We start from the raw sequence: 27,094 nt of genomic DNA, 5'->3' as shown, positions 1-27,094 counted from the left end.
AGTCCTGGGAGCCAGAGCTGCTGCTGCAGCTGGCACCTTGCACGCAGGGAGCATGGAGGAAGAAGAGTAGGGGAGTACTAGCTGTGATGCCCCTGGCCCCTTTCCCACTGTCAGCCCCGAGGTACATGTGCAGCTGCCACCACCACAGAGCCAGGCAAGGGTTGCAGACCTCAGTGCACCAGTTGCAGCCTCCCAGCTGCCCATCACATCCAATCCAGGCTCTGGGCAGCTGCTATCTGCCACAGAGCCTGAGCTGCTTGGAGCAGGGCTTGCAGCCTCCCCATCGCTTGCTGTGAGCAGCCTGGCAGCAGCTGCCCACAGTTCAGGCCAGCCGTAGTGCACTGAGCAAAATGGCCTTGCATGCTACAGGTTGCTGACCCCTTCATTTATACCTCAAATCTGGTCTGTTTGATAGCTATCCTCACAGGCACCTCTAAACCAGTGATGGTAGATGCCAGGGAGGGTATAACAGGGATAAAAATCACTTTAGATATATTCTGTTCATATGCTCCTCCCTCAAAAGCATCCACTCCTGCCACTGTCAGGGAGAAGATACTGGGCTAGGTGGACATTGGTCTGGCCCAGTATGGCACTAATTATATTCTTATAAAGTGTATCATCATATATACCTGAAGACCATGAAGCATCTGCTGAGTTCTTTTATTCCATCTTCTTTCTTCTTGATCTTGATCACCCCCCGTACCATCTTCTTCCTGCAACCAACAAAAGAAAAAAGCCACATTCATTAGCTATGCGAAATGTAAATATCAAGCCTGTAGGTGCCTCAATGTGGAATCTGTATTTCTCAGCATCCCTACAGCACTGCTGTCCTCAAGGTAGTGAAGAATTTGTGAAGCTAAGGTATTTCAACTTAGAGATTACATTAGAAGAAATATATGGATTTCTTATATTTCAAGGAAGATATCCTGCAGGTATTAAAAACTGACAAAAAAGGCTATTGCTTGCTCTTACAGTTGCCAAGCTGGCACTCAAAGAATGACAAGAAATGGGAATTTGTCAAGTAAGCATTCCATAATCTAAGTGGGAAGTAAAGAATGGCTTTGGACACACTGTGGAGTTTTTTGCATTGATCAATACCCTTAATATTTTTGTAGGACCTTTCAGAGTGGGCTTTCCAAACATACGTGCTAATTCAGGATTCCTATTTTGTGAGTCATAAAAAGGAGACAGAGAGAAATACAGTTTCTTTAAGAGACAGAAGTCTTACAAGTGCCAAAACCAGAACAGAATCTCTGTCCAATTTTGGACTGCAGTTACAGAAGCATCCTGCCTCTTCTCATGGAAAAGAAACTCAGCCGTCAAAAGTGAAGCTCTACATTCCAAAGAAGCACTTTGTACAATATGAGAAAAAATGCTGGATTGCCTGGGGAGAGGCAGGAGAAGGCGACAGAAGAAAAAGAGACCAATTATAGACTGATATATGGGTGCACCTCTATTTAAAATTCTAGTGAAGAGCTTATATTCAGATTCATAAGACATAAACTTGTGCTTCTGCTTGATAAAAGCTTGCTTTTACAAAGTTTAAATCTTAAAACCTTACGCCTTAAACGAGAACAATAGACACGGCCAAACTCAGAATATACACAATGCAAGAAATGTTCTCCAGTTCTCAAACTATAAAGCTTATGTAATTAAGTTTGTACAAACTGTACAAATGAAGGTTTAAAAAAAAAAAAAAAAATGGACTTTTCAGTTTCAATTGCAATTTTCACGCACTGTTTCCATAATCTCTCAAGTGGACAAATACAACTCCATTTATTAGCGGTCTGAAACAGAAGAGAAATAAAGAGTTTAAAAACAGATTTAGCCTGCATTAGTTTTAAAGAGTTCAATTCCTACCTCTTCCTCCTCCTCCTCCTCCTTCTCTTTCTCCTTTTCCTTCTCTGGCAAGAGCTCCAGCTCTGGTATTAGCTGACATATGTTTTGAGGCTCTTCTGGAGGCATTTCTACTTGCGGCATTTCCAGCTGTGGCATTGGTTGAGGCTTTTGAAAATATATAAAGGAGATATCAAATTAAATGGGATTTGGGGATCTTTATATTTAACATAAACTTCAGTGACTGATACTTTTAGTATTGAAAGTCGATTAATAAAATACTGTTTGGCACAGAACTAAAACAATCTAGCCTTCAATCATTTTCCAAAGATCCAAGTATTTTTGCTTTGCTCTCCATAAATCCCCTAAGATTCCATTAAGCCTAGAAATCAATAAAACAGAAGTAGATTTCCCAGCTTAGTATTTTAGATGAGTACAGGCCAACTTAGTTTGTGGCACACCTGCCAAAAAGCCCCATGCCCTTCCGTGTCCTATCGGCTGTTCTGCCTTCTGCTCCCTCCCTGATCTGCTACGTGCCACACACTGGTCATGCCACTTGTGCCACAAATGCTGCAGGCTAACCACTGCTGATTGTGATCAACCCATACTACTGATCATATTCCAAAACATAGTATTTCAGGCATGCACACATTGGCTTTAAAATCCTAGATGCACTGCAGCATTAAACTCCTGGTTAACTGACTGGGGAATGCCTCTCGGGTACATCAGAACCACCATGGCACCCTTTGTAAAACATGGGACAATTGATATTAGCCAACAGTAGTTTCCAAAAGTGCGAGTGGATTTAGGAGTTAATGTACCAATTTTAAAAACTCAGAATTCTCTTCCCCGCCCCCCAAAGTCTCCTCATCCCTGAACTACAGTGACACACTCATTTTCTCAGTCTTGCCCCATGAAACTTGCCATCATGGCTTCACTACAGATTCAAATAGGAGAGATTAACAGTACACTAGCTGTTAGAGCTTGTGAAAGTGAAATTTGTGACCAATTCCTCTGGTTTGAAGAGGATCTAGAATCTAGGTGTTCCACTTCCAAAACTAGTGCTCTAACTACTAAGCCATCATAAGATGTGGGCAACACCACTACCTTCTGCTATTCTTTGAAAGAAGAGAGCAAACTATATCCAAAAGATCAAATTAAGTATGTGAGAGGAAGAGCAAGCTTTGGGCTCTGCCCGATTTGCTCTTCAGATATTTCCTGGACAAATCAGAGCTAAAGCAACCCGCCAAACCCTCTTTATATCCAAACAGGGATATACCAGTCCTATGTCTGCAGGCATTTGGTTTTACTTTAGCTTACTTCATAAGCATGTAGTCATTAGAGAAGCATCTCTCATGGAAAGAGTCCAAACATCTTTCATTTAAAAGATAAGAGCTTGTCTGTTTAGCATAGTAACAGCTTTTCCCTTAACAGAAAAGTGTTTGCACATTACTTCCCATGATGAAAAGGCTTCACAATTTCCTGAGTAACAGATTTTATCTTCTGCAGATTGTTTCCTGAATAAACTAGGCTTTTTGCCATTTCATTTTTAAGGGAAAGAAGGTGTTGGTTTTACTGAACATTTTGAAAAATGTTACCCAAGCCAGTTCAAAACAAAGTGATACAAACACCACTCATCTTTCCTCTTTCACTATGCAATAGGACCAGGATATTCCCGTCAAAAGATACCATTTATTTCTAAGTAAGGAGAGCCATGCATGGGATGATGCATGCTCTTTTGGGGGGACACGTTTAAAAACAGCCACCTGTGGAACAAACAGGGGCACTGTAACCTGACTCACAGGTAACACAGGTTCGGGTTCCACTTGCTGAGCCTTGCGCTTTACTCCTGTTTGTGGTGGTGGGGGTGGCATTACAGATTCATCCAAATTTGTTCTGCTGCCTTCCATCACGGATTCTTGTAGGCGGCTTGGCTCTTCCAAGATAGGCTCATCTATGAATTATGACAAGTTAAAAAAGGTTTTTATAGATATTTTGATCTTCCTGGGGTATAAAAAATGATCACACTGTTGTTTCTGAAGCCTAAGCAGACTGGAGCTCAGCAGCACATTTGCAATTTACAACAGCTAGGTCCAAATGTTCAATTGTAGTTTGCACTGACTTAATTAAAAAAAAAAAGTCAACGTATGCATGTTGACCAGCCCTTAGAATCCATTTAATTCACTGTACACAGTTGGATCAACTGAACTTCTGTTTTTAGAGAAACAGATTCTAACAGAAATTGTGGCTACACAGGCTACACAGTAATTCCAGGACCCAGTGCTTCACAACTTTGTTCTTGTTTTAGCAGTTTAATGTAAAGCACAACGCCAAGTGAAAAATTAATCTCTTTGAAAGGAAGTGCATGTTTAATGAATCACAAACCAATGACATCCCGCTGTTGCTGCTGCTGCTGCTGTTGCTGTTCTTCTCTGGGTACCTCTGGATTTTCAAAATCTTTAAGGAACTCATCCAGGTTATCAGCTTCTCCACCTTTCCTTCTCTTTCTAAGGTCTTCAGGTACAAGAGGCGTTAGACACCGAGTAAAAAGCTGTAAGAAAACAAGTTAAATCACTACTGTAGATCATTCTCCGATGCTGCAACTACCAGCTTATTTTTAATTCGTAATTATTATTATTATTATTATTTTTTTTTAGAGATGTAGTTACTTATGAGACTCTCCCCTCCAGTCTTCTTTCTTTAAAGAAGAGAAGCTTGTCAAAGATTTAATCTGCGATTGAAATGCAATGAAATACATTTTGGGTTTTTTTGCTTTTTTAATGCCTGGGCAACTAAGTAGTTTGTTTTCAGTCATGGCAAGCTCTCAAAAATACATAAATCTACCAGATGCTGTTATTGCATCATGTTGTTCACTATAGAGAGCATTCATTTAATTGACTTTAGTCTTCCATTATGGTATTTCATGTTTTAAGATAATCTTTCAGAAGTACTGGTTACCTTCAATAATCTATTGTTCCACAAAGGCTGAGCAGGCAGAGAGAAAAGCTTTTCAACTCCCCCAGTTTCTTTCCACATCATCAGTTTCTTGGTGGGAGGTGCCAAGTCCAAAGTGGTGACAATATCAGAATAGTCACTTAATTGGGCTCGGATAGTCTTGCTATCCAACTCCTTCACACTGTCTACAATCAATTTTCTCTTCCTCTTAGCTTTAGTTTCCTTGACTGTTGAGACAAGAGAAATAAAAGATTCAGGCTCAAAATCCCAGTTACTACATCAGACTTTAAAAAAAAACCAAACAGATAAAAAAAAATCTTACAAGTTCCCATATTTTGTTTTAAAATAGAAATTGAAGGGATTCTTATTCAGGAAAAGGCAGTAAATCATTGTTATTATTTATAAGCAAAGTAAAATATACAAACAGTGCTTTGAAACTGAAATCTACTACCATTTGATTTTTAATGATTCACACACCGAAAGCAAACATAAGTGAATAGTTCCATTGATTACTCATGGACTTTACTATAAGCTATACTCCTGTTTGGTGTGATTAGGAAATCTAAAGTATTTTGTTATTAACTAAACTAGTAGAGAATAATATCAATGTTTTTCAAGGATTATCTGAACAAAAAATCCATAGAATGACAGTTTTTAAATTCATAACAGTGTTGTGTATACTGTAAACAGTTTTCTCCTACATAGAATTATAATATTCTTATTTTATTTAGGTTATCTTGGTTCGAGACATCAAGCTGGTAATATTTCCAACATGTAATTAATAGCATTTGTATAAGTAGACAAATTTATGTTCTTTTTTAACAAGGGACTGAGCAAGGACAAGATGGTCCAACTATTGCAATCCAGTACATGGTACTGTACCGCATATTTTCCAAGGAATGCAGCAGATAAAAGTTATTGGAGATTAAGACAATTTCACATTCTGAAGGGAAAGCACGACTAAGTTAAACTAAGTTAGTGGTAACACAAGCAGACTCATTTCCATTCTGAGCCAAGGTTTTCCTAGTTAAGATCTCAGATATTTCAAGCAAAGGGCTTCCAAGTGGCTTACTCACCAGTGATGTCAATTGGCTCCAAAGCAAAAGCTTCCTCTTCATTTGGAACCAGTGTTGTTTGATCCGTCATAGTAGGTAATGGTTCTACTGGATCTACTGAATCTGGGCTGTCTGGTCCACCCACTACAAAATAAAACCAGGAATTACATGCATCGGATTGTAAATTGGAACATTTAGATCCTCGAGCCCTCCACCTCATCTCCAAACAAAATCAAAAGGCTCACCTCAGAATTTTTTACACCACGAGCACAAATGCTTTACTACGAAACAACATTCCAAGTAATCTTGAACTAGAAGTAGTCCTAGATTAAAACACTTACTTGATACATTATCATCATCATCCATATCATCATGGGCAGGCTGTTCTGGCATCATTACTCCACCTTCTGCGAGAGCAGGTGGATCATCAAAGATACCGCCATCATTATTACTGAGAAGTTTATCATCTGAAATAGTGATGTAAGAGAATCAATTACAAATATAGATGAACAAAACTCTGGTAACACTTATAAAATCTGTATCATTTATACTTATGCTGTTAAACCTACAGTTTGTATATGCTTTACATAGTTTTTATGCTTCAAAAAAAATAAAGGAAGGGACTGTTGGGATATTTTACAAAACATGAACTCTGGCAGAGCTTTTAATTAATAAACAGTATTAAGACAAATTATCTGTCACAAATTTATGTCAGCTTTATTAGTCCTCTCATTCTTATTATTCAATCACATATAATCTTTGTATGGTACATAAAAAGTTTAAGTCCAGTGTGGAAAGGTTTCACAGCAATTGTGAATTTGAGGGAAGGAAAGATCCAGTAATATTCCCAACATATAAATTAAAATCACTGCTAAGCATCCAAGAGGCTTACATGTGCCAGGAGAATCACATACTAGCTTCTCTTTCAAACTATACATGAACATAATGGAGTATTTTGAATATGAGAAGTGACATTTATCCGGATCTCTTTAAAGAGTCAGTGCTTACCTTAGGGTATTAACAAGGTTACAGTAGCACCCAGGGGCCATGGGTCCATTTTACTAAACATGATGCAAATGTTCAAAAAAAGCCCACACCCCAAAAATTCTTATAATTCAAGTACAAGTCAAGGCAATATAGAATAAAAACAAGTTACTATACTATTACAAACATACCCAATATTCCTCCATCATTCCCTTCTCCAAAGTTGTCATCCTTGTATTGGTCTTCATATTCTAGGTGGTTAGCTTTCTCATTAAGATGACTAGTGCTCTGCTCAGGTTCCAGCAAGAGATTGGAAGCACCAGTACTCACTAACATGTCATCTTCAAATGCACTACCTTCTCTCATCATCTCACGATCATCCATTCCAAAGTCACCTGTAAAAACATTTATTATTATTGTTATAGATGAAGAGATTATTTTATCTACCTAGGAACAACTATCCAAATGTTTAGCTTTACACGTTCAGTCCTATTATTGCAATTTATCATCATGTAGGTCAATTCTACAAGTGTTTCTATTCACACAAATGAATTGTTCGTACTGCCTCTTAGTCTTTTCTAATTTACCTACTACTTTAAGTGACTTTTCAGTTAGTCTACCTCTACATTCTCTTCATATTTAGTTCTGATTTATAGAAGCAGCTTCCTCCTTTCTCTTCTGAACAGTCATTTTTCTCATGCAGAATATATATTCTAAATATCTCACTTTGAAGTTGGCTTCACTACAGCATCAATATATTTAAAATGCAACCAGGTCCTCTGTCTTGGAAGAGGTTTTCATATTAGACCTTCCTCGCACCAAATGTGTTTAATGAAAAAGGGAAAGAACAATATTACAGAGGTCTACCAATTCTATGAGTAGGCTACTGATTACTACTAACAGAGCACTATTAAACTCTGCACAGAATTCATTTTTGGATATTTTTCCCAATATATTATTTTTCCTGTTTTGATTCAGTTAAGACACTTTATAATTATACACCAACAGACAAGTTTCAGTTAGTTACATACACCATTATAATTGTTCAGCTGCCTAAGTATTTCTCAGCCACTGCTTAATAGTTGGTAGGGATGGAACGGACCTACGCAGATCATCTAGTCCGACCTTCCGTGGGCACAAAAGGATGCTGGGGTCAAATTACCCCAGCTAGGTGGCTGTCTGGCCTCCTTCTGAAGACCCCCAGGGTAGGGTCGAGAACCACTTGCACATCCTAGCTGCCCTGACTGTGAAGTAGCGCCTCCTGATATCTAGCCTGAATCTACTCTCAGTCATCTTATGGACACTGTTCCTTGTTATCCCCGGTATACTTGGGGGAACAGGGACTCTCCCACTGCCTGCTGGTCCCCCTTGGCAAGTTTATAGACGGCCACCAAATCCCCTCTCAGCCTTCTCTTGTGGAGGCTGAGCAGGTTCAGGTCCCATAGCCTGTCCTAGTAGGGCCTGCCCTGCTGCCCTCTAATTATGTGACTGGCCCTCCTCTGGACCCTCTTGATGCTGTCCACATCTCTCCTGAAGTGCAGCACCCAGAACTGGATGCAGTACTCCAACTGCGGCCTGACTAATGTCGCATGCAAGGGGAGGATCACCTCCTTGGACCTGCTCGTGATGCATCTATGGATGCCTGGAAGTGCGGTTAGCCTTCCTGACCACGTCCTCACATTGGCGGCCCATGTTCATCCTGGAATCAATAGCCATTCCAAGATCCTTCTCTGCCTCTGTGCTGACGAGAACGGAGTTCCCCAGCCTATAGGTATGCTGCTGGTTCTTCCTCCCCAGGTGCAACACCTTGCACTTGTCCATATTGAAACCCATCCTATTTTCATCCGCCCACCTCTGTAACCTGTCAAGATCTAGTTGTAGCCTGTCCCTCTCTTCTAGCATGCTCACTTCTCCCCACATCTTAGTGTCACCTGCCAACTTGAACAAGGTGCTTTTCACCCCGTCGTCCACATCGCCAATGAAGACATTGAACAGTGCGGGCCCGAGGACCGAGCCCTGGGGAACCCCACTGCTCACATCTCTCCCGGTGGAAAATGACCCATTCACCACCACCCTTTGGGTGCAGTCCTCCAGCCAATTTGCGACCCATCTGACTGTGTAGGCGTCAACACCACAGACCCCTAATTTTTTAATGAGGATGGGGTGAGAGACAGTGTTGAAGGACTTCCTAAAGTCCAGGAAGACTACATCCACTGCGACACCCACGTCCAAGGCTTTTATGACCTGTCATAGAAGGCCATCAGGTTGGTCTGACAGGACCAGCCTCTAATGAACCCACGTTGATTGCTAATTAATATATTTTTAATACCAAGAAGTTATTAATGCAATGAAAATAGATAGAAAAACACAGTTGCTAATAGTTTGGATAGTTATGCTTAAATAGCAAAGGGAATATAAGCAATATTAAATAATCATTAATCCTTCAAATGAATACTGCTACTACTATAAAGACAGTTGCATCTTTTTTGGCTGTTAGGTAAGATTTTTATAAAAAAAACCTTCTCCAATAAAGTCAAGTGAAAGTTTAACATTCTCTCCCATAGGAATATTTGACTAATATTTAGCTAGCAATATTTCATGTGCAGTTATCACAGAATTAACTTCAACTGTTCAGTTAGAAGTAGGGCTGCAACAATATTTGTAAAATTTAATTTTAGCACAAGAGCTAGTGAAAAACTTAGCTTCACGCACTATTAAACAGAAAAGCATTTACCAAAGTCATTATCTTGAAGGATGCTGATATTTCCCACTTCTTCTCTCATTGTAATTTCTTCCACTCTACTCTGGTTCAAACTGAACTGCTGGGCCACATCAATATCGCTTAAATAAAACAGAAGATATAATTTCAAAGTTGTCTATTACAGATAAACTACAATGCTTTAAATCAGCAGACATATTCTTTTATGGAGGTCTGTTTCTATCAATATATGTTGTACATTTGTACAAATGCATTAGTTTAACATTTAAAAACAAAGATAGGCTCAGTATGACTGAACCACATACAACTTTAGGATTTTCCATGAGTGCTACCTTAAACTGTAATCAGTGTCCAGAGAAGAACAAATAAACAAACAAGAAAGAGCTGTCAGCATCACAAAAGGGATCTTCAATTCAGGAATAAATCAGCAATACCCAATGCTAGCTTCAAAAAAAGATTTACGAGATTCAGCAATTTAATATATTCAGCAAGCTTTAGTATGCAGCTATGAACTTAAGTTACATTTTTAGAAAATATTAAGTATTTTTTTTAATGGAATTAATTTTTAAGTTAAAAGCATGTCAAGTTTAAACTAACTGTAAACTAAGAAGATAGTGGCAAAGTAATTTACATTCTAGGACAGGGGTTGGCAACCCCTGGCACGATGCCAGAGCATGGCACAAGGCTGTTTTGCTGGGCACGCCACAGCCAGCTTGGGCTCTGGGCAGCCGCAACCAACTACAGAGCCTGGGCTGCTCACAGCAGGCAGCCAGGATGCTGCAAGCAGCCTGGATTCCATGACTGGCAGCAGCTGCCCAGAGGCCAGGCCGGCTGCAGCCAGGAGGCTTTAAACAAGTGTGCCAGGCTCTGTGGCAACAGTGGTTGCACACATGCTTCAGGGCGCAGGGTGGGGAAGGGGCTAGGGCAGTGCAACCCCAGCCCCTCCTCCACCACACACCCAGAGAAGTGCAAGCAACTGCCACCACAGAGCCTGGCCAGAGCTCTGGAGCCAGGCACAACTGTTTGCAGCCTCCTGGCAGCTGCAGCATGTGGCAGGCAGGCTGTCAACAGATATGCCAGGCTCCACAGCCCTGGCACAAGCTCCATGCCAGCAGCAACTGCAAGTGCACCTCAGGGAGGCAGGGCAGGGACAGGCCAAGGAAGTGCAACCCTGACACCCACCCCTGCCATCTGCCCAGAGGCATGCATGCACCTGCCACTGGCAAAGAGGATCGCACCCCTCACAGTCTGCCCCTGGCATACCAAATAAAGGTGTGGGTCAGGGTTGGGGTGTTTTTGGCACTCCAGCCAAAAATGTTGCTGACCCCTGTTCTAGGACTTCCAATACAGAATAATCTAGGCCAAAAAAATACCCCAATGTAAATATTTTAAAAGAGGTAACCCACAATTTCCAAATTGGATACTTAATTTGTCATCATGTCCGTTATAAAAAGTTTTGATACTGAGTGATTAAGAATTGAAATTATTAGAAAATGGCCATCAACTAAAAAATAGCATTAGTTTTGTGTGCCTTGACAGTTCCAAAAGTAATTTCCTTCCTACAGAAGAAAACTTATGCTCAAAGATATACACGTTAAGTATATATCACATCTTCACCATATTTCCTTGCAAAATATTTTTTTCTTCTATCACAATTAAACAGTAGTTTAGATTCAAGTAATCATAAAAATGCGACTGCTTGTCTACATATTTGAATTCTAGCACATCCCAGGTTAGAATATTAGAATTTGAATCAACTGCCACATGAAATGCTTAGTCTTTAAGTCCTGGTATTCTTTAAAAGGTTAATTATTAAATTTATTAAATTATTCAAGCAAGTAAATAAGGGAAAGTAAGCTTACTCTAGATCAGGCAGTGGCTGGTCAAAATCATGAAATTCCTCAGGTAAGGTGATAGCATTGTACGCAGCCTCTCTATTTTCCTCAGGCAGATCAACAACACCTGAAAAGGATCCCACTCAGTAAGTTCCTGTATCTACACCAATGCTGGATTTTAGCAAACTTTGTGTGTTGACCTCTGCGCAACAGTATTTCCACCATCCTCACTGGTTTCAACAGGCAGGAAGTAAAGTCAACATTCAGTGCTTCTGAGCATGCTAATTAAGGTACAGATCTACAAGAGTATTAGGTGCCTTAAAAGGTCAAAATCTAGATCTTTAAAACACCCTGGTCAGCTGCTGTATAATGCCGTAAGTACTAAGGCTGTGTGAAATAGCACTGTTCTGATTTGACTTCTGTTTCAACGGAAGTGTTTTACTTCGAGTTTCATTTAGTTTCAAAAGCACTGTTACTTTAATTTTGTCAAAACTGTTTTGTTGTTTCGACACTGTTTCAATGGTTCGCCCATAGGTTATGAGGAAACAAAATGCAGCAGGCAGGCAGATCGGGGGCTTGTCCGCACCCCCGGGAGGGCTGCCGGGGCTCTGCGCTGCAGATCTGCCTGCCAGATGAAAGAAGCCGGGTGCTACTGCTGCCTGGGACTGGCGCTGGGAAGATGGGTGCTGCTGCCAGTCCCAGGTGATAGCACCCAGCTCCTCTCATCCAGCAAGCATATCAGGGGCTTGCCCGCACACCTGGAGGGCTGTGGGAACTGCGTCAAAGCCCTCCTGGGGGTGTGGGCCCTGATCTGGCTGCGAGATGACAGACCAGCGCTGGGCACAGCTCACATCCAGTACCAGGAGGATTGCTGCTGCCACTGGCCCCAGGCAGCAGCACCCAGCTCCTGTCACCTGGCAGGCAGATTGGGGGCATGCAGCCCCTGCGTGACTCCGGCACAGCCCCTGCAGCCCTCCCGGAGGTGCTGGCAGGCCCCAATCTGCATGCCAGCTGACATGAGCTGGATACTGCCACGTGGGGCCAGGGGAGACCAGCTCGTGCAGGGACCACCAGCCCCAATCCCAGGATGGGGGAGGGTCCCCACATGAGCTGATCTGCCCTGGACCCTGCACCCTCCTCAAACCCAGCTCCAGTACAGGGCTGGGGCAGATAAGCTTGTATGGGGACCCGCTGCCCTGATCCCCGTACCTGAGCTGGCTTGAGGAGTGTGTGGGACCTGGGGCAGATCAGCTTGTGCAGGGACCCACCACCCCAATCCTAGGGTGGGGGAGGGTCCCTGCATGAGCTGATCTGCCCTGGCCCCACTGGCCCTAGGCAGTAGCACCTGGTTCCTGTCAGCTAGGAGGCAGATTGGGGGCCCTCCAGCACCCCCAGGAGGGCTGCGGGGGCTGTGCAGAGTCCCCCCGGGGCTGCGTGCCCCCGATCTGCCTGATGGATGACAGGTGCTGCCGGCTGGGACCAGCACTGAAGCCAGTAAGCCTGGCTTTGAAACTCTAAGTGTTTCGAAATTTTCCAAACTTTGCGTTCCCTTGTTTTGAAGTTGTTTCAAAGGCTTTTGTTTCGTTTGATTTTGCTGTTGTTTCGAGCTTGAAAACGCAAGAAGTGGGAGTGGCACAGAAGGGGTGGGTGCTAGGCCCATCAGTCCCAACATTCCCAAGATGTTCCTCTTCTCCAACCTAGTCCACGCGACCTGTTTTTCTGCAGCCTACTGCTGCCTTAGCCCTCTCTCCTCTCTCTTGCCACTGAATTCATTGTTGGTAACAGTCAGTGATGATGGCAACCAGCCATGAGAGTAAAGAGCAGCTGGAGTAGGAAGTTACAAGACGGGACTGGGGTATTAGCAGGTGGCTTGGACACTGCAGAGTTTTGCTACTGGAGTGGCGCGAAAAGGAACAGCTGCTGGTTTGGAAGTGACAGCCCCAATGCGCCTTTCAGACACAGTCCAACAGCTGATCTTGTGCCAGCCCGCTAGTTCCAATTCCCTGCAATGCTTCTCCCAATGAGCATAATTTTTACACCACCAGAGAGAGGCATCAACTATGCAGTATCATTACATGTCCACCTCACCTGGTGTGTTGTCTGTATTGACAACAGCCGAAGCCATAGGGCATAATTTGACTGATGGAATGCAGGAAAGGAAGAAGCATTTTAGCAAATTTTGGCTCAGCACAAATCATAGCCACCCAAATGCAAGATAGCATTTAAGGTGAACTGTTCATTTCCCCACAATACAGGCAACTTAAAGCCACACTAAAAAGAACCAAGCATTTCTCATGGTGCTCTTATCAGAATGACACAGGATGGCATGCCTGCTTATTAAAAGCACTATTTATAGTAACATAACCTTTTGAGGGGAGCATTTAGGTAAAGCCAAGTACCTGGACGAAAAGCCATCTTGATCTTAATGAAGGCTTCATTACAGTCTGCAAGAAGATATTTAGCTTTTCTGTGGTAAATTCTAACAACTCCCAATAAAAGATGTCCTGAAGTTCGAAGTGCCATTTTCACCTGAAAATATATTACAATCAGTAAGTAAGAACAGATGTATACAATTTACAAACATTAATTTTACTGGGCAAAAAACCTCATTGAAAGTCAGCCATACTAGAGTTTTCTATGATGGATACTAAGCACATTTAAAATCATTGTAGGATAGCTTGCAAGGCACAGTAGAGAGAGATGTGCATTATTTCCAAAACAGCTGATATGAAGTGTTCTACACTTTCAAAAAGAATCTCAACATTTCTAAAAATAGTAGCAAAGGGTGCTGACAGATTGGGGAAGGGAGGTAGTACACTTTACCAAAAGCAAGCAGCACATTAGTTTGACCAAGCTCCACAGCATCTGTATAGATCAGGTGTTTTAGCAGGGTGCTTTTATCTAATAATGGATTGAATCAGCCTTAGAAAAAAAGTGGCAAAAAAGAAGTGCCCGATTTAGAGAGACAATGAGCGAGCTGGGTCCAACTAATATGATGCCACTTCTGGGCATGTGCAGGGCTCAGTGCACGGGCATGAGGAGTCTGAAGGGGGGGGAGGATTTATGTTTGTAAGTAGCCAAATATTTTTATTATCTACCTAATATAGCATGCACTCTTCAAAATGCTTTAAAAAAATAAACAGCCTGCATTCCACTTAAGGTTTACAACATATGGCAATATTATCCTGTATTAACAGGATTGGAGCAAATGCTTTTTCTTTAATTTTAGTTCATTTAGTGAAGGCTTCATTTGAAATGTCCAGGTCATTTTCAAGTAAGTTAGCAAACAGTACACAGTCAAATGCAGCTGTAATGAAGGAAAGGTTCACAGAATTAAAAGACATGATGTGGAACAACATTAGACTAAAACAGGGGTGTCCAATTTGGATTGTGGACCCATGTCATTCAGTTTGTAAGTCTGGAAATTTGGTGGTGGGATGAATAGTAGCAGCCTCAACTGAAAACAGAAACAAAAATCTCCCAGAGCTGCACCACTCATCCTGCAGCTTAGATTCTGACCCTGTGGAGAGTCCTACGGGCTAGATCTGGAGTACATAGCTGTGGGGCCAGAAATCTGGAAGTAGGCAGTGGCAGCTGCCCTGGGCTCTAGGAGCTCTGGTAGCCCTGCAGGCAAGTGACATGGCTCCATGCTCTGAATCCAGCCCACAGGGCTGGCATCCATGAGCTAAAATAAATGTTATTTGGATTTTAAGCAAATAAGCCTTTCACTAAACTTATATGACTCAACACCAAAAAATGACTGACTGTCAGAAAAGCTGAGAGCAATAATCAGGACAAGTGATTCAAGGACTGGATTCTACAAATGCCTTGTATATACAAGTACACTCCTCTGTCTTAAACACTCTCAGTGCTACTTTTACACTTAGTCAGGCACCTTATACAGTGTGGGGAAAGCATGGATTTCATAATACATGATCCAGGAAACACTCGCCCCACAAGTGTCTTTTAGGCTGAAGGCAGCTTGAGTACTAAGGGATAAGTGGAACTATTTCCCAAGATGAATATGTGAAAACATCCTAATTTAAAAAAAAAACAAACAACCAAGCTACAGAAACTTAGGTTTCTATTATGCACAATAATAAAAGCTGTCCTAAACCTCCACAAGTCTTACAAGAATCTTACTTAAAAAAAAAAAGATTACAAATGTCTGGTTCCTCAAGGCTTACAGCAAACCTTATCAGCACCAAGGTACAAGAAGCACAAGACTCTAGTGACCCCGTAACTGCTTCCTTTGAATTGGTTGTTTTCTGACATTTTCAGGAACTCTTGCAAGCAAAGAATCAGTCACTTCTATAAAGTACCATGCAGATATGCAGTGCCATTATATCTATTATGTGTTTGTATTCAGAGCTTTTATAAGGTTCATATTAGCTGCAACGAAACAGTCAAGAACGTCTATCCCAGCTGGAGACAGCATTATAGCTATTAGAATACTAAGCAGAGAAGCAAGCTTCAGGGCCTTCTGAAAAAAAATCATTTTTCCTTTAAGGCATTCAAGTGTCTGTACAGTGACATGTTTTTATATTTGTACGTGTTCTGACATGAGGATGGAGACAAGATGAATGCACAAGGGCTGAAAAGCTTTCCCTCTGATATGTAGGTATTCAGCAAGAAGAAAACATTCTGTTCTCTCTCAGAGTTGACATACTTTGTCATTTGGCATGTTTCACACTTGCTCTGCTAGCTGTACTTTAATATTAGGCAAAGCAGCCAAGGCCACAAAAAAGCAAGGCTCCTATATCACAATGTAGGACCTATCTTGAGGGAAGAGAACTTTACTTACTTGCTATTAATAATAATACATTGCTACTACATATATTCATTGACCCTTTTTAATATGAGAAGGAATCTACTTTGTAGTTACCCTACAAAGCAGAAGCAAGTATTTTTCAGGTACAATCTGTTTCAATAGTTTTCAACGAGGACAGTGAGAAATGGTCAACCATTAGCATGTAGCTGGGTTTTCCCTTTTGCTCTTCCACTTAAAACATTTCAGCTCCATAAGCAGTACATTAAGATAATTCACAGATGTTAAACCCTGCTTTGGTTAAAGTATATTAAAGCTGGCCATACCTTGAAAAACCCTAACAAAATTGAGTGACAAGCCCAAGCCTCTCTTTACAGCAGAATGATTCATGTATTATTTCATACTTAAAACAACATGTCTTTCCATTACCAACATCTTAAAAGAATTGCACAGGTTAAGCAATCAGAATATTAACTTGATTTTCAGTCATGCTTGGTCTTTGTTTCCAAAGAACCAGCAACATCATCAATAGCATTGTAAAACAGTTACCTTAGGTGAAATGATACTTTCCACACTGCTTTCTAGATTACACTCGAATACATGAGCTTTAGTTAGTTTTTTATCCCAATGGGCCGCTAGCCAGATTTTAGCCAGCGGCCCACGCTTGCTCAGTACAAAATGGGCGTAGAACATTGTCCCAGCTGCCTACAAGACAAGATATGAACCTGCAAAGAAAAAAAAAAAAATTGTGATGTGGCAATATTTCATACCAGAAATTGGTCTCAACTCTACATGACCCTTTTCTTTTCCACAAACCAAAGAAAGTAAAATGACACTGTATAAGCAGAACAGAAAATATTTAAGAGGCTTCTTCTTTGCATCTCTTATATCTGCAAGAATTGTCTTTATGATTTTTGAGTGTTGCTATTTTTCACTGGAGGCTGCCAAAGAGCCCTATCCTTGAAGAACTTGGATTTCCATCTGCTTCCATTGCTTAAGTTGGCGTCATCTTTGACCACAAATGGTGCTCTCTCTTAATACACCCAGGTCTGTAATTCTACCAAGGATCTGTTTACCAACACCACCAAACTCTACTGCTGTAGAAATCCTCATCCATTCTTCCACTTTTTTTCACTTCAGCTACCTTAGCCTTGTAGCAGCTCTTATGGTCTACCTCTTTATACTCTGACACAGACTACTGCTGACCCAGCTTTTCACAAATGGAAAGCAGGGCCATAGCCTCATTTCAGAATCCATGTAATGACTTATTTAAGAACAGAACTAGAACTCTCCATACATTCAACACGTGTGTGTAAACCTTCAGGGGGAAGGCATGTTCAATTCTCATCCTTTAATCAAGGACAGAGGTTCTCAGGACTATGGACCGCGAGCTCTATTCAGGTGGTCCGCAGAAGGGTTGCGGAACAAATGGAGAATATCTGAACTTGTAAGGTAAGACTACTGTTATTAAAATATGATTGCTGTGCTTTGATCTGTAGAACAAAAAAAGTTTAAGTGGCCCGCCAAGACCCTCAGCAATCGTCAAGTGGTCCACAAAAAAAAGTTTGAGAACCACTGGTCTAGAATACAGGTTTCCCTTGCTTTATGCGGGTTCTGTATGTGCAAATTTGCTCTTATGCAATGACCCTTTTTATACCAAAAAAATCGTTATATGCAAGGTAAATTCACTCTTATGAGACTGGTGGGGTAGAAGCCTGCAGTCAGCTGCTTTGTACAATGCATTGTGGGAGTGACACGCACCAAAATAGTCTCCTATGTGGATCTGTGCTCCTTGCTTGTTGTCTGCAACATGTGTTTCTTCAGTTGTCACCCCCATTATGGTAACATTCACCACCACACTGTGCTTGTGTGTACTGTTTGCTGTTGGTGAGTACCAAAACTCGTAAAAGTGGTAGAAATGGGTCTGGGGATCAGGACAGCCAAGGTCTTGGAACATATCCCTATTTGTTACATTGCAAAGTGGGTTCCCTTAACTCGAATTCGCATAATGCACCATTTTCCAGGAACACACATGCAACACAAAGCAAGGGAAACCTGTACTGATTTTTTTTTTTGTTCAGGAACAGCTTTCCTATTGCTAGTGCAAAAACCTAGTCCTAACAACTGGGAACAAAAGTAAAAATATGATATCTGGTGCCCTACATAAACAGTTTATTAGGTAGATTTGTGACTGCAGTTGAACCACAAACTTAGGGGAGACCCTTATGCACCCAATTAAATGAGTGCCTTGAGAAGGCAGAAAACAAAACAAAACAAAAAAAACAGGCATGTCCCCTCTAGCTGTATCTATTACCAGACAATAGGAAATGAGCCAATGCAGAGTAGGTTACCATCTTCAAGAGATAGATCAAGCACCCTTTCTTTCTTCTTCTCCATCTCACTTCAGCAGCAAAGACCCAGCTTTTGCCTCTACTACTCCTATCCAAAGCACTGTCCCCAGCAGGCATGGCCAAGTGACATTAGAACCAGGGCAGTTTAATGCAATACCTCCTGAATGAGTTCAACCAAAAGAGCATCAGGCTCCAGTAACTGACAATGATGTCCCATTGGCAAGTTTCTGAAATGTGGTAGAATGTAAGATGCAGACTAGCTGTGAACCTAGACCAAACTTCAACTTTGGTGGCTTTGCAAAACTTGAACATGCACTACCTTTCATTATGTATTTACTCAAGAACCACGATCTCTCAGTTTGACCGTTAACGTAGTTAAACTTATACTAATCTGAATGTGTTTTGTTACTTACTGTATTATGGTAGTACTCAAGAACACTAGTTCAGGGTTAAGATTAAGGGCTTCACAAACAATCAAAAATAGTTCCTGTCCAAGAATTACTATCTACACATCAGAAAAAGAGGCACAGATGGATGTAAAGAAGCAACATCTCAGCTCAAAAACTGCCTATCCATAATCAGACACCAGGGGAAACAAAGATCCTAAGAAGGTAATAAGGTAGCTTTGTGAATGCTTAAGGAACTTGTTCAAGGGTAAAGAAGCAGCATAGGAAATAAAACATATGGGATTTATTTGAAAATTCAACAAGTGGAAAATGTAATCTAGTATTATTAATTGATTGGAGGCTGGTGTCAGCTCCTCAATACTGACTAAATGAAGAATGATAGAAAAGGATATGGCCTTAAAGGGAAAAAAAAAGGAACAAGCAGCAAATTTGATGTGATGAAAGGAGAGCCAATGGAAAGATGCAAAACCATAAGCTAAAAAAGCAGCCTTTGAAGTGGCATTCTAATGAATTCAAGCAAAACAAAGCTAATTACCAAGAATGAAAAGAAGAATGTTGCAGTACTCAAGAGTAGTGCAAGAGTGATATTGTAGCTGTAATGGTCTAGAAGTTATGAGGGAGACATGGATTTTTAAGGGCGATATCTTTTATTGGATCAACTGTGTAGTTGGGATAAAGTTAGACAAGCTTTCAAATGCAAGACCCGATGAAGTGTCTTGCATTCAAAACTTTATCTACAGTTTGTCCAGTAAGAGATATCACCCTAAGAAATTCCTGTCTCTCGCAGTAATCAAGAGGCAAGATGAAAGTCTTGAGTTTAAGCTGTGTCAATGGACAGGAAAAGCTGCATCTTACAAGTGCTATGTAGAAAGCATAACATGGATAGGAGGACCTAGAGAAGCCTATGTTGAAAATTATACCAAGATGAGGATCCTGCATGACTCTGATGCTTTCCATAGTGTTAAGTAAGGAGAAAGGGGTTAACAGTGGAAAGGATGGAGTAAGAATCATGTTAAGCCTGAACAGAAGGGTAAACATCTGCAAGGGCAGTCTGACATCTCTAAGGACACTTTTGCATGAGCTCCAATTAGATTCTCTTGGAGCAATTTGATTAATTGAGCCTGCTGATGCATCTTATGCATTCAGTGTCCCCATGCTTCAAATGGCAGTGGGGGAGCTTTAACTAAAGCATATCAAACAAGCCTTAGTTAAATTGCTCCTGCCTGAAATGCAGGACACTTAATACACAAGACACTGCAGGCGTTTTAATTAGAGCAGCTCCTGAGAACCACTCTAATTAAAATGCTCCCCTGCCCCTGAGCATGTGTATAGGTGCCCCAAAATTCTAGTTTGGACAGACACAGCTGGACCTAGAGGACATTCAAGTCTTTAACATGGAAGTGGTATTTACAATCTATTTGAGAATGAAATTAGCTACAAAGAAAATTGCAGAGGACAAAGGACAAGGCACTGGAAAGTTGAGACCTGGATATGGAAGAGCCTCTTAAAAGCATAGCAAAGGAGTTATTTTATCAAAAAGGCAACCAGGTCATCAACTAAAGGAGCAAAAAGTAAATCATTCATCAGCTATGGGTTTTGGTGAAAGGGCTTTAGGGATTTAAAAAAATTGGTTGTTTGCTTGGTATTTAACCCAATGGTGCCCATAACCGTTAAGAATGGAGAAAAAATCAGTGACCAGGTAACAAATCCTCTAGTATTACTCTTTCACAACCTTCTAAATTTAGTTGCAAGAAACTGTACTGTTATTCCTGTAGTTTGGCATAATTATTCAGTTTGACACTTTCACAATGAGTTCAAATATATATCTTGAGATTCACGAAGAAACATTTCAGACTTAAGAAACATAAGCTTGAAAATATGCTGAAAGGCCCCCATGTAAGCATGAAAACCATTATATAGACCAATATGAAACAGATACAAATATCATCACTTTTTTGGTTAAGTGCATGTACTAGCATAGTTATGCTACCCATACTATCTTTTGAAGATATTACTGTATTCTTCCTAAAAGCTTCTAGAAGGAGATTTACAAAAGGAAGTAGGGTTCTTAAGGAACTCAGTTGCCAATGTAAGAGGTAACAGCCTGCCAATTGAAGCTTTCACTTTTTTCCCCCTTCTGCTCCAAGGACTATGAACATTTGGGTGTAAAACACTTTCCCTAGTGCAGTTAAATAATATGGAGGAAGGGAATTTGTATCTTACCTATATCCACACCTCAATTTATTAAAGAATAAATGGAAGCTGGGAGCCTCTTGCATTTTTTGTGAGGATGATCCAGGAAACAGAAATTACAAGTGGTTGCTGTGCACTGATATTTCTCAATGCAGGGTTATGGATAAAGCCTAAAATTCAGTAGCAGTATTAGTAAAGAGATTAAGTTACTTGTTCAGTGTTCTGAAAAGCTTCAGAAGAAATAAAAATGAAGAAGAAGTAATTGGCTTGTGGCAGAGGTTAGCCATTTCTCTCCACACACTAATGAAGTACTGCCAAAAGTTACACACAGGTGGAAAAAACTAGTGACACTACCAGACTAAAAATAATTTAAGATATGTACACGTTAAGCACTTGGATTAAAATGAAAAGAATTAAAGCTCAACATAACTTCTAGTGCTTACTTTTTGCATTTCTGTCTGCTTGATCTAATACAAAAGACAATATCATTTAAATATTCTCATGCGCTTTCCCCACTACAGCAGTGCCTGAATTATGTCAGCTATATGAAAACACCAACTTAAACATTCTCTTTTGTAGCTGTTATCACTTTTTAACTCTTTGGGCTGGAGCTCTCACTAGGGTCTTAGGGATGGGTATCGCTGTTTCAAGATTCCTTATAGCATGTCCCAATAGTCACTGACATCTCTTTGTGTCCTCTTTCAAATGCTTTTCTCTTCAGAGAATTTGTTTACTTGTTTCTTTTTTCCTTTAGTTTTATTTTGGATAACTTCTCACCAAAGGGAAAGGAACAGAGATTTTTTTTGGCACAGTCCAAGACTGGGTTGACTGCTAAAGGTGGAAAAAAGTCTGGAGAGGCAGGTTGCTCCTTAACTGTACATAGCGCACAGTGAATTGCTCTTGCAGCCAACAGTATCGAGTGTTACAACAGAAGCTGAATGGGGACCCGATTACTTTCAAGAAACCACCTAGAATTATACCCATAGAAGCAACAGCTCATTTGTTGCATGTGGGAACAAGTAAATCAGAACTGAGAATTCAACCGTTATGTTATGGGGTCCAACAGCATTGTGGGGCAACACCACCCTCTCTACTGCAGATTATGGTAGGTTCAAATCTTGGCCTTGCCATGCTGCACATTTTGAAAAAGGGACATCAAGTTAATTTAAGCAAGTTAAAATTAGTTCTAAATGCTACAGTTGTTACGAAGTCCCCTACTTTTGTGGTCTGACAACTACCTATTCTTATTTTCATTTAGGTTGTATTTCCTACACTACAGTGGAAAAAACAAGTGGGAAATGCCTATATACAGAGTGCAGTCAAAAAGCAAACTAAAACTGGGGGTAGTGGAGAGAGAGACAGAGACACAGAGACAGAACTAGTATGGCAACTCCTGATCAGACCCCTGGTACATCTGGTCCAGGCACCCTGTCTCAGAGAGCTGAAACCAAAGGCTATTAAGCAAAGAACAAGAAACTTTGTACCATGAAAGGATCATCTCAGTTCCAAACAAGTGAAGATTTAAACCACCATACACAGTTTCATGGTTGGTAGGGTCAGAAGGGACCTGAGCAGATCATCAAGTCCGACCCCCTGCCGTGGGCAGGAAAGAATGCTGAGGTCAAATGACCCCAGCAAGGTGTCTATCTAGCCTCCTTTTAAAGACCCCCAGGGTAGGAGCGAGCACCACTTCCCTTGGAAGTTCGTTCCAGATCCTAGCCGCCCTGACTGTGAAGCAGTGTTTCCTGAAGTAGTGTCTCACATGAGATGTTCTATACCGCCTAACATTTGTTAAATGTCATCTATTACTTCTGGTCATGCTTCTTACCTGCATTCCATCATACTTTGAATACCAGTAAGATTTTAGCCTCAGTAGCATCAAGCAGTAGCATTTTTAAGTTTAATCAGCCATTGTAAGAAAAACAGTATTTAGCTTTATCAGTTTTGAATTTGCTACCTGTTAATGCCTTTGGATATTTCCTTGTTCTTTTTAAGACTGAGAACAGAAGTTCCTGATTGACCTTCACTATGTGTTAGATTGTGCATTTTTAAAATCACACTCTCATTTGTCACTTGAAGTTAACAATTCCTACCTTCCCGGTCCTCCAGTTATTCCATATTACACGTTTCACATATTCTATGTTTCACTCACCGCCCCTTAATTTGCATTATTCTTTTTGTGATACTAACTAGTGTTGCATTATATTCCGGATGAAAGTATAACTACTAATTCATATAAAGAACTTTTGCATTACCCTCTATCCTGCTATTTGTTAACCCTAATGTCTTGCTTGCCTTTTTTAAGTCATGGTACAATTCAGCACAATTACCATGGCTACAGTGAGAAATAAGGGCATTTCCTGAGCTGATATAATTAAATTTAGAACACTGAAAAGCATAGGGCTAGTTATTCTTCCCACACCCCCTTCACTCCTGTCTGTATTAGTTGGGTTTTAACAATACTGATTCATCCAGCTAACCTGATTAGGTACCTCAAGTTCCTCACAACCATCTCTATATTTAAGTAACCTAAGTAAACATTATCTACAAATTCTACTAGTATAAGACTGATGCTGTAGCTGTGATGGCGACCTGAAGAACGCCTTGCATCTGACACGCCACAAGAACAGCTCGCTCTCTCCAACCTCAAACCCCAGGCTTTCAAAAACAGTTGTGTGCAGATTCAGGTGTTCACCTATAAAAAGCTTATTGGAGAATAAAAGCTTGGCTGTTTGCAGACAAGACAAACGTATTTTGAGACAAGCATGATCTAATGTGACAGATTTCCATTGAAATTAACTATAATTATCTGATGCAACTGCATCTGCCGGTACCTTTCAAGTTTTTAGTTTTACACAGGACTGGCAAAGACCTCAAGTCAAAAAGTTCATCCCCTTGCTACTGCAAGTAGCAGTGTCCTATAAATCACTTTCATAAAATGATCAAGCTTTAACTCCAAACTGTTTTTTCTTCCCCCTTCCAGCCACCATTATTAGGCTGTTCCAGAAATTCACTGTTCTGATGGTTAGAAAGTTTCTCGTAATTTCTAGCCCAAATTAATTCCCACACAGTATTTACCCATTTGTTCTTGGGCCAACACTGTCCTTTTACCTTAAATAGCTTGTATTCCTCTCAGTTTACTCCAATGCATTTATAACAATCAATGATATCCTCTCTGGGCATGTCCAGACAAGTGCACATGTGCGTTTCCTGGGGGATAAATAGCCCATGTGCGCTGCCTGTTTTTTTTTTTTAATAAAAAAAAAAAAAAAAAATACTGGGATTTCCCAGAATCTGATTTTGGGCCTGCACTAAGAACTTTTTCACATGCACTGCGTGCCTCAAGAACCTTTGAGGTGCCACAAAGCGCACACGTGCACTCATCTGGATGTGCCCTGTATTCTTTCTGCCATGAGTTGCTCTCAACCTCTTTAGATTCAAGGCAACCTTCAGACTTAAGGCACCCCTGTGAAAATGTCAGCTCTTAATTTTCACTCAATTTTTGAGTGCAGAAAAATAAAAGAACTACTCAGAAAAGCACAACAGGTCAGAATGTTTTTAACACTACAGATTCTTCTTTGAAACCTCCAAGTTTATCTTGTGGATCACATTTACATGCCTAACTGTGCTAATACTGCACAGCACACCCTCACAGCAGCCTGGAAAGTATCACAGGACAGCTCAGGATGTCTCTAGGCATCCTGATTTCAGTTGCTTCTTAAAAGATAAGTTTTTCTTTCCTTTGATCATCCTGCTCTGCACACGCTCCATTCCATATCTTATAAATATGGGTAATCAGAACTGTACACAGTATCTCAGATGACATCTCAACTTTGTACAATGGCACTGATATTTCTCTCTCATGAAAATACCTCATTTGGTATATTCTTGGTTTGCATTTGCTTTTTTCAATGCTGCATCATACAGACAGCTCAGTCATTCTGTGTGATCTATCCTAGTTTATCCGGTGAACTACCCTAGCTTTCTTCTTAACTTTACCTTACAGCACACTTTTTATGAACCTGGAAACCAGAAATAACCTTGCACTTTGTATTATTACATTTCCTTCTGTTACAGTTCCTTCTACTTGGCCTTTTCTCAAGGCAATCCAATTCTTTCTACATGATATCTCAATCTAAGTTTGTACTGACAATGCTATCAACTTTTGTTAACTCAACAAAATTTCTTCAACATGCTCCTATTTTGTGCGTCAAGATCACTAATAAAAACCTTAAGCTAGAACAACCTCAAGCCTGATCTTCAAGGAATGGTAACCATCCTTGAGTCCAATACTTCTTTCCAGGAAGCTCCTCATCCCCTCCCCATTAGTCAGGTTCATACTCCCCTTACCACTTTTATCAATCCCCATCTTTCACAGTTTAACTACTAACATACCATGTGGCACCATACCACATGCTTTCACTAAACCTGAACTGATAAGATGTATTGCTTTTCCATTGTTTAAGCAATCATTTATCTCATCAAAAAGACGTCAGAGTAGTCTAGCCTCTCTTTGGTAGACCCATACTGCATTTTATCTTACTTTCCAATTATTTTCATTTCTGTAGGTATCTTCAGAATCTCCTGAAGCCTTGCATACTATTGGGGTCAGACTAACAAACTAGTATTCCCCAAATCACGTTCTCCCTTGCTGCTTGTATATAGCCCCTACATTCATTATTCTTCTGCCACCAGACAGCACCCCAGACTTAAATTTATTTACATTTATCAAAAAATACTGCTACTGGATTTGCCAATTCAAATGGCAGTTCTTTTGGAATTGGAGGACAGAGATTATCCGTGAGCTATGCTCTACAAGTTTTATTTCTACCTTGGCTACAACAGCTTCAGGTCCTATACCCAAATACTTATTCGACATTCTGCTTTTGAACTGACACTCAATCTCGTCGTCCTTATTGAAAACTAAAGCAAAATTCAGTGTTAGGGTCATATGTTCATCCTTATTAATCTCTACACCAAATCATGTTTGAACTAAAAGCTAAGTAACAAGCCAAACTATTGAAGATCCACTTCCACGTGTGCCAATATATTACAGCCCATTTACAGATGCTTCCTCAGCCTGACAAAGGGTGTTTGTCCCCCAAAGCTTGCTAAGAAGTTTTTCCATTGAGTTAAGTTGGTCTAATAAAAGACAGATTTACCCCAAAACCTTGTCTGCTCATGCCCTTAGACCAACATGGTTACAACTGACACCCCTGTATACATTACTTGAAACTTCTGTATGTTACTGAATAGCGAAAAATATTTCAACATATTACTCCTCACTTAGCAGCACAATTCCCCTATTCCTGCAGGGATCCAAAAAGCACATCGTACAATCTGCATTCCTCACGTTAAGCCTTACTAAAAAACAAAACAAAACAAGGGCAGAAATATTAGTTAAGTCACCAGACTATTTACAGAAACCCTTTGCCTTACAACTCAAGGGTTTCCAGGGAGAGATTTTGAGCTAAGCAGCAAGCAATAACTGCAAAGGCAAAACCTCATTTCTGTGACAATTGAGATCTGGGTGCAGGGCCTCACCCCCTTTTAAGGCACTTCCTCGGCAGCTTTTATACGCCAATTTCAATTTTTCTTCGCTGGCCATCCGGAGAGCCGACATCCTACTTGTTACAACTTACTGCTTATGTTACGGCACACGAAGCACCCTTTAAAACATTTCACAGCGTGACCGTAAGCCCTCCCACCTGCGGGCGTGCAAGGAGCCTCCCCGAGGACGGCCACGCTGCGCCCACCGACCAAGCGCAGGCAGACGAAAGAAGTTGCCTAAACCTTGCATTTCCCCTCCCCCCCAGTATTAACATCCAAGCTAGGTTCACGGAGGAGGGGGGCCGCGTTCCTCCCAATCTCACCCTGCTTCCCCCCCTGCAGTGGAGAGAAGCCCCTGCTGCCCACAGCCCGGCCCGCTTCCAGCAGCAGACTTCAAGGAGCCGAAAGCGGACGGGCTCCGACCCGGCGGAGAGACAACGC

At 41.0% G+C, this 27,094-nt stretch overlaps 1 protein-coding gene across 2 annotated transcripts in view; it reads right to left on the bottom strand.

The window, feature by feature from the left end:
• Positions 1-26,994, bottom strand: part of RAD21 (RAD21 cohesin complex component) — a 31,605-nt gene extending 4,611 nt beyond the window's left edge. The window contains exons 1-13 of one of the 2 annotated variants that reach the window (XM_025191273.1): positions 26,977-26,994; positions 16,702-16,877; positions 13,784-13,913; positions 11,412-11,511; positions 9,565-9,671; positions 7,022-7,225; positions 6,188-6,313; positions 5,868-5,990; positions 4,795-5,018; positions 4,222-4,387; positions 3,639-3,790; positions 1,861-2,004; positions 630-713 (exon numbers count right to left, since the gene is read on the bottom strand). In XM_025191273.1, the coding sequence (XP_025047058.1) occupies positions 630-713; positions 1,861-2,004; positions 3,639-3,790; positions 4,222-4,387; positions 4,795-5,018; positions 5,868-5,990; positions 6,188-6,313; positions 7,022-7,225; positions 9,565-9,671; positions 11,412-11,511; positions 13,784-13,913; positions 16,702-16,845 (1,704 nt within the window). In that variant the 5' untranslated portion in view covers positions 16,846-16,877; positions 26,977-26,994. Of the gene's footprint in view, positions 1-629; positions 714-1,860; positions 2,005-3,638; positions 3,791-4,221; positions 4,388-4,794; positions 5,019-5,867; positions 5,991-6,187; positions 6,314-7,021; positions 7,226-9,564; positions 9,672-11,411; positions 11,512-13,783; positions 13,914-16,701; positions 16,878-26,647; positions 26,667-26,976 lie in introns of those variants that run through there. The other variant, XM_006035105.3, reaches the window with a different exon arrangement.
• Positions 26,995-27,094: the final 100 nt, after the last annotated feature.

This window comes from Alligator sinensis, unplaced genomic scaffold (assembly GCF_000455745.1).
Source record: "Alligator sinensis unplaced genomic scaffold, ASM45574v1 scaffold11_1, whole genome shotgun sequence".
Classification (NCBI taxonomy): domain Eukaryota; kingdom Metazoa; phylum Chordata; order Crocodylia; family Alligatoridae; genus Alligator; species Alligator sinensis.
The sequence above is the reverse complement of the archived record's forward strand: the minus strand, read 5'-3'. Positions and strand labels throughout refer to the sequence as shown.